The sequence below is a fragment of the Hemicordylus capensis genome, chromosome 2 (assembly GCF_027244095.1).
Source record: "Hemicordylus capensis ecotype Gifberg chromosome 2, rHemCap1.1.pri, whole genome shotgun sequence".
Lineage (NCBI taxonomy): Eukaryota > Metazoa > Chordata > Lepidosauria > Squamata > Cordylidae > Hemicordylus > Hemicordylus capensis.
The window spans coordinates 179804033-179816581 of NC_069658.1; the positions used below are offsets into that span (position 1 = coordinate 179804033).

Below are 12549 nucleotides of genomic sequence, written 5' to 3' on the forward strand. Positions count from 1 at the left end.
CATCAAAATGCCCATAGTTCTCTTTTCTGGAATCTTGAAAGGCAAAAACTGCATAAAAAGGATGTCACTGGCATCACTGGATGTCACCCCATTCTAAATGGGGAATAGCTTTCACTCCTATTAACTCTGCAATCTGGACAACAAAGTAATGAATAATGCCACTTATGCCCACATGGGATAGTGGGCTTGGAATGCAGGAGGTGGCACCACTCAAATTCGAAGTTGTCTTAGGAACTAGCACTGGGGATGATGGAATTCTGCAAGGAGAAGGGCCTTGAAAAGTTCCAGGCATCGGGGAGCGATGCTGCCTAGAAATTTAACAATGGCACCTAGATGAAGATATTCAGAGGTAGAATTGTTCCATAAAATATTTAATATTTGTCCCAGACAGCCCTGTTTCTATTCTAAGTTACTTGTACAGGGGATAAAAAAAAAGCCCATTACTATCTCCACTTCCTGGCCCAGGCTGGTTCATGCAATTTCAATTTGTGTAGCAGACACATCTTATTCAAGTTCAGGAGCCATTTCCCGACTGTCTGTGATCAGTGATCCTCTGATTTTTTTCATCTCTGTGCGGAATGAGTTTTGTTCTGGGCGGCAGTATCAAGGCAATGTGTGCACACCTGCATTCCGAATGGGGCCTTCCTAATTCAGCCTGAGCGGGATCTGAAATGAACTGAGCGGACATCAGAAAACCTGTGAGCGCACACACGCGTGCATGCCTTAGAAGCAACAGTGACATGAGTAAAAAGCAAGGTGCAGAAGTGACAGTCTGCTAAGCAGCAGCTGGGTTGGAGAGCTCCAACCTACCCAGCTCTTTAATGAGGTAGGACGAAAAGCCCTCTCAGCCAACTGCTGCTTAGCAGACAATCACTTGCTCCAACTCCTACCTTGCCTTTTACTCTTAGACAATCGGAAAATGGGAGCCTGCCCAGCTCCTGAACTTGGGTAAGATGCATCTCCTACCCTAGTTAGAATTGTGACAACGACTCTCACAAAGTCCAGCAATGTTGTGGCACTCAAGTGTCCATTGCTTGACACCCAAATCCAAAGAAAGTGTGTCAAGGCCTGGAGTAGTGTACCATTTTTAATACACTGGTTATTTTATTTATTTAAATGTATATACCAGCTGACTCCAAAGGCTCTAGGCGGTAATGAAGAAAAGCTGAAGAGCTAATGAGTAGCTTACACGGCAATGAGGAGTCAACTTCCACAAACTCACTAGAAACACACTGCAGGCTCCTTCCCCCAACGCAACATGTCACTTTCGGTTATCTGAAATATCCATAAGTAGAACAGAAACTAGGGAAAGCCAAAGTGTTTTCTGAATATGGTGAGGTGCAAAACGATGGGACTGTGTTTACAGTTATGTGTACAATCACTTGTGTGTACAGGTATGGAGTGTACATCACCACTCCATGACTTGCAGCTGATTCCACTGAAGCAACATTAAGTTTGAGGTGACTGGGAAGGTTCACCTGAGGTGTCTGATGTACACTAGATGCTGCAGTCATCAGGTATTGGACCTGTATATATGAACCTGCCTTCAGAGAGACTGAGGAATAAAAGGAGGCAGAGTGCCATAAACATTATGCCCTCACAGAGGCCAGCCAACTCTCACTGTGTTGTCAGGACTGCCTGAGAGGTTCCCAGACAGAAAGTCACCCATCCAGGCACTGACCAGATCCACATCTGTCTATCTTCAGCAAGGTGGCTGCATCAGACCATGCCTTGGGGCCCCTTAAATGTGTTAAACCAGGACTTTAGTATGCACTCTGAGAGACACTCTACTCCACGCTTCTCACATCCTATGGAAGGTTAGAAGATGGTGCACAATGTCACACATAAAGAGCACCTGAACCAATCACAGGAATTAAATTTAACCTCCCCACTCTCCAAGTATAGCACTAAACATTTCATTTCGCTCAGAATGTCTACAGTGTATTTGCCTTTACAGCTCTGATCAGAAGACCAGTGGCTGAGGGCATTTTGTCCCCACTACTGCTAGTAGTCCTACTTTCTGTACTTATTTTAAATCCATATTTCTCCCATAAAGCAGACACATAATCTGCCCATACAGCATTTTGAAACCAAGTTCTTTTTATCCTGGGATTATTGTTCTAAAACAAGGAGATGCAATTCCCAGAACACATGAATCCAAGTTCTGAAGCTGAATTGTAGCTCTGCCTAAGATTAATCCGATTCCACGCATGTCTGCTTTGCCAGTCTAACAATTAAAAATGTCAGTGCTGCACCCAGGGATGAGAAGAAAAGTGGCAACACACCACACTGGAGCCCAGAAGTTAATTACTACAGCACCACCTACAGAGAGCCAAGGGATGAGCATCTGCTTTGCATGCAGAAGACGACCCCAGGTTCAGTCTCTGGCATCTCCAGGTAGGACTGGGAAAGGTCCTGCCTGAAACCTTGGAGAAGCCACTGCCAGTCAGTGTAGACTAGAGCAGGGATTCTCAATGTTGGGTTCCCAGATGTTATTGGACTTCAGCTCCCATAATCCCCAGCCCTAGTGGCCTTTGGTTGGGGATTATGGGAGTTGAAGTCCAATAACATCTGGGGACCCAACGTTGAGAATCCCTGGACTAGAGGTTCCCAACCTGTGGCACTCCAGATGTTGCTGAACTACAACTCTGTTCAGCAATTGTAGTTCTTCAGCAACTTCTGGAGTACCACAGATTGGGAAACCCTGGTGTAGACAATACTGAGCTAGATGGACCAGTGGTCTGACTTGGTAGAAGGCAGCTTCCTGGGTTTCCAAAGCTCAGCTAAATTGAGAGTTGGCTTAACGATGGGGGCAGGAGATCATAAGAGAGTAGAGAAAAGGAGACACCAATAGGAGCTCATAGCTGCCCTTCTGACCCCTCTCAACTCACAGCTCAGCAGTATGGAGAACTGTATACACCCCTCCCCTGACCACCTCAACCCAGAATTGCTCAGTTCATACAAGCAAGTGTGCCCAGATGAGAATTTAAAGGGAGCAAGAACTCACTTCCAAATAGAATTCTGTGGCAATGTGTTAGAGTTAATGTATTCAGAGATGACTTAATGTTAAAAGTTGTGAAGGCTTAAGGACAGATACAGAAACGTTTGGGAACACACACTTTTGTTTTTTCAGTGTGTGTGTGTCTCCTTAAATCTCCACCGAGCATTAAAGAATGCTACCCAGGGGCCGAGTAAACATGCACAATGCCACTTTCTCCTGGCTATTGATTTTTTAAATTTTATTTTTAAGACTGGGCCCTGCCCTTTATATTTCCCTCACAGAAATGTATCCCAATCAATTACAACAAAAGCCCAAAGGGTAGGCCTCACTTTTTTTACCCTGTTCATTATGTCACTCTCTCCCTAGGTAGCCTGCTATAACAGCATAAGGCTATGTGCTTTAATGGGCATCACTACTGCTGTATGAAAGTGTCAATGCATTCAGGACTTTGTGTACTCTGCACAAAATATTTACAAAATTAAGAACACTGCAACATGAAGAGCTGAATTTTGGGACCTATATAAATTATACAAATATTTTTACAGCCCTGAGCCATTTTTTGAAGGGCGGTATAGAAACTGAATTAATTAATAATAATAATAATAATAATAATAAAAGAATAATTTGCAGATTTTAACTTTTTTTTGCATAATTTGTGCTGCCCTTTTATGTTATGTATAACCCTTTTTATGTTTTGTATAATCTGTTCTGTGTCTGCTAACAGGGCACTGAAGTCACACACAATGACCACCAGGAAACTTACTTAGCCACTTGTTTGGATTCTGAAATCCACCAGGCATTCCTCACATATTTTAAGAATATCTTTGCAACCCAAAGCTTAAAACTTGTTTGTTTTAAGAAAAAGAAAGCAGAGATTTTCTGACAGCAGAATTCTGCACTCAAACATATATCAGCTACAAGGGAGAGAGAGAGAGAGAGAGAGAATGAATGAATGAATGAATGAATGAAGTAGCCTTGAGGGGCTCAGAAGTGCAATAGAGAAGATTCTCTGGTTGCGCATACCCAGAACTGAAGTTTTGAAAAGGTTACAAGCTGACTTTCCAAAGGCCATATTAGTAGTAGGGATGTGCATGGACCAGTTTGGAGGCCCTTTTCCGGACCTCTGGACCAGACCAGTGGTTCAGCCAGGGGGCAGGATTACCTTTAAGCAAGAGGGAGGATGCTCTTAAACCCCCCGCCCCCACGCGCCGTGTTCCACCCACCAGCATGGGGTCCAAAATTGCTGGCATGGGGTGGCAGTGTACCCTCTTGTCGCCCCGGTCAGCGTCGGACTGGAAACGGCTGGTGTGCATGTGCACCAGCCACTTCTGGTCTGATGCTGACCGGGACAGCAAAAGGGTACACTGCCGCCCTGCGCCACCGATTTTGGACACAGCACCAGCAGGGAAACGGCGGTGTGCGTGTTAAGAGCACCCTCTCTACTGCTTAAAACGGTAACCCCCCTCCCGCTGCTGAACTGGCCATCTGCCAGTTCATGTACATCCCTAATTAGCAGTCCACTGCAGAGGTAGTACTTGCACTCAGGTCTCTAACACCCAAGTCCAACTTTCTGTCTGGTGAAACACATAAGAATTGAGACATTCAGTTATTATTAGCATACTTTAAAAGAAGAGTTAGTTTAAAAAAAAAAAAGGAAAAGGAAAAAAGAAGAAGATGATTTTCCATATCAACAACACCACATAAGGTTTCTAGCAAGAACTGGCACACAGAGGAGGGCCAGACTCCAGTCTCATAAGCTTTGCTATGCTTCTCAGGGGGGTGAAATAGTGGGTTGTGGTTGGGGAGAGCATAGAGGCCTAATCCTGATCCATGCCTATAACATTAAAATTAACATGCAACTTCTCCCTTCCATGCCTTACCTCTAAGGACACAGAGCATGTCAAGCAATGGCAAACCCCTCCTGTATTCTACCAAAGACAACCACAGGGCTCTGTGGTTGCCAGGAGTCGACATCGACTCGACGGCACAACTTTACTTTACAGTTATAGAAAATATACAAATCAGTACATATTAACCCAGGGGTTCCCAACCCTAGGGACTACAACCCTCACCATCGGCAGTCACAATGGCTTTCTGTGTGAGTCCAACATCTGAGTACTCAAGGTTGGGAAACCCCGGGTTAACCCATCCCCACCTCTCACCCCCCACCCCCTCTGTCCTGGCACGTTTCTCCACAAATGCATCAGAGCTAGTGCCTGTGGCAAGTGCCTGTGGCAAGATAGCATGAGGAGATGAGGGATGGAGGGATCAGCTCTCCTCACCTCACATACCCCTTTTGATATTCAAATAATCTCCCACCCCTGCCCTCCACTCTGCCGAACAGTCATGTGAACATGGCTGCCCCATGTAACATCATCTAGTTTGGTCCTTAGGCAGCACTCAACTCGTCTGTTCTGGAAGAAAGAGACGAGAACACTTCTCCAAACAATTCAGGGTGCTGAGAAGGCGCAGAAATCTTGTTTTCTGAAAATGCTTTGCAAAATACAAAGCTGAAAAATACGAACATCCCTACTCAGCCATGAGACTTGCTGTTGGCCTTAGGACCCACCTCCCTCACTGGGTTGTTGTGTGAAGGGTGGAATGAAAATGTACCAAACATAACTGTTTTGGTCAACCCACATGCATAGAATGCTTCCGTAAGGTTATTCCCAATTGTCTGAGGACACCTCTTTCCTGTAGGTGGAGCAATAAAGCAGAAGGTGTCTCTCTGCCTCTCTCCTTTGTGGCTCAACAGCCTCCTATCTCTGCTGGGAACAATCTCCAAGCCTGCCAAGAAGTGTGTGTACAGCGAGAGCCTGCTCTAAATCCACACATGGCAGGTTGTCTTTTAAGTGGCTCGGTGTGAGGCAGTGAATTGGAGCAAGCCACCTAGCTGCTGGCTTGAAGGTCCTACACCACTGTGCTACTTCTGTACTACATATACTACTACTACAACAAATATTTATATACCACTTTTCGACAAAAGTTCCCAATGTGGTTTACATAGATAGAGTTAAACAAATAAAATGGCTCCTTGTCCCCAAAGGGCTCACAATCCAAAAAAGAAACCTAACGTAGACATCAGCAACAGCCACTGGAGGGATGCTGTGCTGGGGATGGATAGGGCCAGTTGCTCTCCCCCTGCTAGATAAAGAGAACTGCCACTTTTAAAAAGGTGCCTCTTTGCTCAGTTAGCCTGAATCTATTTAGCATACACTCACTCTCTCCAGAAATTCACACTTCCATACCCTATGTGTCCATTTGTTATTAAGTCACCAATATTCAAATGCACAGGCTTAGACTAGACATGTCTAAGCATACTGCTGCAAGACACACAGCTGATCCAAACAACTCAAACCAAATCAGTCTGGGGGGAAAATCTCTCTCTCTCTCTCTCTCTCTCTCTGGCAAAGTGACATATCAGGGAGAATGAACTTGACCTACCAGCTTTGCACAACCCCTCCTGGCTGATTCTGGACATGTCCTTTAGCCTCTCGGTAAAATCTAAATATAAAAGCATAGCCCTACGTCCCAGAAAAGCTGGGAAGGTAAGTACAAGGAAGACAGTGACAGATTGAGGCCTCATGGAAATGACGGGTATTGGGGGAGAAAGGCTCACAATGGGGTGGATATTATTGTTTAAATAATAATAATAATAATAATAATAATAATAATAATAATAATAATAATAATAATATACATATCTAAGTTAGAAGCTACTATGATGGTTGGGTAAGGGAAGATTTTTCCTTGTCTTCTTAGACCATTGTTTGTGAGGTCACCTGCAAGGCTAGAACGTATTTCTAATTCCTACGTGCCAGAGCTGAGTATGAAGCACGTAGACACTTCACAGTCGCAGGCATCACAAGGGTGAAGAAGAGAGCGCCAGAACCCAAAAGTCTGTCTCTACAGACGCCCTTCCCGCCAGACTTTCTTCCAGCAAATACACACCCACTCCCCATCCTTGGAGAGTCCAGCCCGATATTCCTTCCCTCACCTCTGGCTCTGCATCTGTTTCCTTCTGCCCACTAAATGCTCAACCCCCTCCCACCCGTCTCCATTTGCTCACTTCTCTGCATCTGGCGCTGCCCACCTCCACTGAGCCATCCGCTCTCCCACACACCCTCTGCCCGTCAGTCTGTCTGCCCAGCAGCCACAAGCTCATCAGAAACCGAGCGAATGCATGATCCAGCCGAGGGGGGGGGGGCAGAGCCTACAGCAGAGAGCCACCAAATGGATGGAGGGGCAGAGAGACCGACCAACAGGGATGGCAATCCATTTATCCATAGGCAGGGCTGCCAGTTCATACACACCCTGGTCTCTGGCAGTTGCCATGGCATCCCACGGCTCATGAATCCTTCTCCCCCCTCCCCCAACTGCACCACAACCCTGACAGCCACTGCAACCCCACCCCCACGAGCCACCTCCCCAGAGATCCTGAGCTGCCTGGCAATGATGTGGGGAGGTGATCACACCCTGCCATCCCCACAGGCACAAATCACAAGTTCTTCCCTGTAGCCATCACAGGGAAGAAGGCAGCAAAGGAGAGGGGGGGGGGGGTGAGGACCAAGGGAGACAGGAGACGGCAGAGGCTTGGAGATAAACAGCAGGGGAGGGGGAAGACAGAGATGGAGGAGGGATAGGGAATGAAGGGACAGAGGAGCAAGAAGGGATGGAGGAATGAAAAAAGAAGGGAGAATGGAGATGGGGAGGAGGGGCTACCGAGGGACAGAGGAGGAGAGATGGAGGCGAAAGGCTTCCTCTGGCTGTACCTTTTTGTGCGACGAAACATGCTGCTGTCAAGGAAATCGGGCATAGAGAAATTGGAGAGCGCTGTCCACAAGGACTCAGACATCATCCCCCAGCGGGGTCATGGTGGCGAGCCCGGGAGTTGTTGTGTGTGTGCTGCTGCGGAAGGACCTTCTCAGCCCAGACTGGAGCAAAATGCGGAGGGGGAGGGGAGGTCAGCGGTGGAGAGCCTTCCCTTTTGAAGAAGAAAGGAGAACTGGAATGGAGAAGGGGGGAGAGAGAGAGAGAGAGAGAGAGAGAGACACTCACAGAGGGGGGGGGAGTGCAGGGATGGGCCGGCAGAAGAGAGGGAGGCGTGAGGGGGCGGCGCTGTGCCGAGTGCCAGTGTGTGCCTGAGCACAGGCTTAAAAGCACCTCCGCTCTGCATAGGGGTGTGAACACACGTTTGCTGTGGGCAGATACCTGCAAACGGTGGAGGCCTACAGGTGCATTGTGTCATGCACTCAGGAACAGACTGGCAAACACACACTGCTGCTTTGTGCAGGGGCGGGTCTGCCTTCTGTGTCAGTCGTGCCTTCTGCATGCTCCATACAGGTCTTATCAGCTTGGCATACAAATGCGTCCGCCATCCCAAGCTGTCAGAATAACCTAAAAATCTCCATGGGCATCTCTAGGTAGTCCCACGCCGTGGAGTGCTGGGGGTTGTCAGCTAAAATATGCCAGAGGTTGGGACAGCCAGAGGCACACAATGGGTTACCCGTGTTATGATTTCAGTGCAGACCTGTGCTGAGCTGAGGCGACCAGCCACCGGCAACGGATCTACATGTCAGCACTGAAACTGGGGAAATGGTGTAGGGATCCGTGGATGTGGTGTTTTTGTCCAATGTAGGCTGCTCTGCTGAGGAGCAAACCTTCTCAGTAAAGAACCTCATCTGGAAACACAAATCAATTAAGCTCATGTCCACTGCACCTGGCTGTTCTGTTTGTGATGGATATATTTCCCATTGACCATGGCAGCTCCACTTGTACAAAACAGTGGCTAAGAGACTGAGCTACAAACCAGGAAGTCTCTGCTTCAGCTCCTGGTTCTGTCACGAACCCATCAGGAGCCACTAGGGCTGTTCTCACAACCAGCAATTTCAGGGTAAGAGGCAGTCAACCTAACTACTCAGGCTTGTGTGGAGCTGTGGGAAACCCTCCAACACAGCTTTTTCAAACCTGGATATCCCAGATTCTCTACCCTGCTCTTAACTGATGTAGGAGAGAAAGAGTCCTTTCCTACTTTTCTCCCTCCGTCCTGTGGGCACACGCAGGCTTTTCACTTGACAGAATGATGTGCCGGATGCTACCGGACATCTACCATAGAGTTCCATGGCCAAAGTGGCCAAACTATAAGCCACCTCCAGCCTCAAAGGCAGGATACCTCTGAGTACTAGTTGCAGGGCAGTAACAGCTGGAGGGAGGGCATGTCCTCAACCCCTGCCTGTAGGCTTCCAGTGGCATCTGGTGGGCCACTGTGTGAAACAGGATGCTGGACTAGATGGGCCGCCTTGGGCCTGATCCAGCAGGGCTGGTCTTATGTTCTAAAGCAGTTAGCAGTTGCTGCCATCATGGGTTTTTTCAGACTTTTGGTGGTGCAGTGCATGTTTGCACTGCAGGGGCATGTTTGGAGGACCATCCATAGCAGGGTGGGGCATGCAGCTCCTGTTTTGAATGAAGACCACTGCTGGAGCCTCAATCGTCTGGGTGCTGGGTTTGCAAACCCAAACAGAGGTTCTGGTTGTCTAGGAGTCATGAGGTAGGAACACTCCTGCCCTTCTACCTACCCCCAAATGGTCATGTGAGCAAGTCTACTCTCTTGCCGTCCCCTTCATCTATGGTACAGGAAAGTGCTGCTGACCTCTCTTCCAGGATTGTTTTAACAAGAAAATATATGTGAAGTTCTTTGAGCACTCTATAGCAGGGATTCTCAATGCTGGGTCCCCAGATTTTATTGGACTTCAACTCCCATAATACCCAGCCCCAGTGGCCTTTGGTTGGGGATTATGGGAGTTGAAGTCCAATAACATCCAGGGACCCAACATTGAGAATCCCTGCTCGATAGCACATGCCAAGTATCCTTATTATATGGTAAATGAGAAATATGACTAAGTCGCCTGGTGCAGAAGCTGCAGCTCTACAAGCCACTGCAAACCTTATGGATGCAGACTGAGCCCCAGCATGTAAGATGCAGTTTCTGCCCATGTTTGCCTGCACAGGGAATGGCATGAGTAGCGCAACTCAGGGCAGCAGCTTTCAGCCATGATGACTGCTATACATGGACCAAGCTGGTCCCTCTCTCTACCTTGCCCTCCTCTGCACTGCTTGTTTCCTTTCCAACAGGTGCAAAAAAAGGACCACATGAGAGGCAAGACCATTTTCAACCTGTTGGGTGAATTTTGTTGTTTTTTACATGCTTTGCTTTATGCCAGGGAACATAAGGCCATTGTGGCTGGGGAGGATGGGAGTTGTGGTTCAACAGCATTGGGGGATCCAAGGTTGGGAATCTGTGCTTTATGCAACGGCGCATTTTTCTGTAAGACTCATTTGACATTAAAAACATACTGTAAAAGGACAGCAATTGAAAAGGAGAACAGAGAAGTGCAAACTCCTTCCAATAGCATGAGGCAGGGGAAACCTCAGCACTGCTTAAAGCAGGCCGGCTCAATTTAGGCCCCCACCCAGCTGTTTCTGGACTACAGCTCCCATGATCCCCAGCCACAGTGGCCAATAGCCAGGGATTATAGGAGTGGTAGGCCAACATCTGCAGGAGGGCTGAAGTTGAGCAGCCCTGGCTTAAAGCCTGGGGACAACCTTTTTAATATGGCAGCTGGTACAGGCGTTTGGAGGGGTGGTGGTGGAATGTGGTGTAATCCTCTATGCAGCTGTAACATTTCAGAATATCCATGGGGACTGCTTGCTTAGACAGGCCCACACAGCAAACTCATTGCATGCATGGAAAGTATGCATGTTGGAGAGAAGGCTAGTCTAAAAAACACACACATAAGAACATCCCTGCTGGATCAGGTTCAAGACCCATCTAGTACAGCATCCTGTTTCACACAGTGGCCCACCAGATGCCTCTGAGAAGCTTACAGGCAAGAGGTGAGGGCATGCCCTCTTTCATGCTGTTGCTCCCCTGCAACTGGTATTCAGAGACATCTTGCCTCGGAGGCTGGAGGTGGCCTCTAGCCATCAGACTAGTAGCCATTGATAGACCTGTCCTCCATGAATTTGTCTAAGCCCCTTTTAAAGCCATCCAAACTAGTGGCCATCACCACAACCCATGGCAGGGAATTCCATAGATTAATTATGTGCTGTGTGAAAAAGTACTTCCTTTGGTTGGTCCTAAATTTCCTGGCCATCTGTTTCATTGTATACCCACTGGTACAAGTATTGTGAGAAAGGGAGAAAAATGATTAATGGACCAGTTCAGTTAGACACATGAGAAAAGTTATTTTTCTTTATTGTATTGCTTGAATCTGAGTTGCCTGGTTAATGAAAACTCTCTCTCTCACACACGCTTTATGAAGAGACAGTTGTTCATATTGCATACTCTTGTATTTCTTTTATTCTAATAATAAAACCTTGTTGGTGAAGTGTGCTTCATTTTGGGTCTGCCTTAGTCACACGCCTTGAGGCCTAGGATTGCTCAGCCCTTCAAGGGAGGATTTTGCCACTTTAGCCTCTCTCAGGAGTTTTATATGGAGAGAATGGTTTCTCCAATATTAAAATAAAGTGGATGGTGGCAGCCTAGTCCCTTACTGTCAAGGATTCACCTCCCCACTCCTCCTCTGAGACTGGTAGGAACCATGATACCAACCCAACTTGCTGTAAAGCAAAGCGAACAAGAGTAGGGAGGGGATCATCATTTTCTAGCCCCAATCAACCTTTGACTGCCCCTAGGCAAAAAACTGGAGCACAGTTCTGTGCCTGATAAGCACAGATTCTATTCTACATTCAAACAAAACACATTTTTTCTTAAATGATATATGGAGAAATACAGCACACATCTGAACATAAAAAAAATATGTGCGCGACCAAAGAAATACAAATATGTACCACACTGTAACACCCAAGCCTATGTGTGCATGCAAAATACATAGTCTCCTAGTAACATACATGTTGACAAGCTTTATGCCCTGCAACAAATCATGACTTTTGGTATAGGCTTTGGCTTATCTATTTTGCCTGTGGTGTGTAGGTACAGTATACCATGAGATACAGGTGCATCCTAGGAAATGCTGAGGCAGCTGCCCCCTTCACTCCTTTAAGTAATTTCTTAATTAATTTCCTTTTCTTAATTTCTTAATTAATTTCCTTAATTTCCTTTAAGTTTCTAATTCTCACAGTTAGAGAGAAACACTTGGACCTGTGGAACATTGTAAATTAAAGTCTCAGAAACTCTCTCCGTTGGCTTCCCCTAAATGTATTGCCCATCTATTCCTAATACTCATGCTCTTCATTCCTGCTGAACATAGTGGGCACAGGCCAGTCTATTTCCAGTCTGCCACGACCAGGTAAAATGACTACTGGCCAGGGTAAAATGGTGATGATATGTCAGAATGCACGAGCAGAAGCTCCTGGAGGGCATGACATCGGAACCCACCCAAGTCCAGTTCCCGAGATTTTCTACCCAACATTCTCCTGACTTCCGTACCAAAGATCTAGAAGTAGGGTGGAGTATCTTGGGTGGAGAGCGCAGGAACCAGACTTGATCTACTTCCACCGGCATGCCCACTGGCAAGAATGCCATTCTT

General features: G+C 47.0%; 1 protein-coding gene across 5 annotated transcripts in view; it reads right to left on the reverse strand.

Annotated features, from left to right (window-relative positions):
- The window catches only part of MAST1 (microtubule associated serine/threonine kinase 1), a 128824-nt gene that overhangs the window by 73222 nt on the left and 43053 nt on the right, over positions 1-12549 (reverse strand). For 2 of the 5 annotated variants that reach the window (XM_053294246.1, XM_053294241.1), the window contains exon 2: positions 7774-7985. The exons of 2 other annotated variants lie outside the window; for them this stretch is intronic. In XM_053294246.1, the coding sequence (XP_053150221.1) occupies positions 7774-7859 (86 nt within the window). In that variant the 5' untranslated portion in view covers positions 7860-7985. Of the gene's footprint in view, positions 1-7070; positions 7124-7773; positions 7986-12549 lie in introns of those variants that run through there. One more of the 5 variants, XM_053294244.1, reaches the window with a different exon arrangement.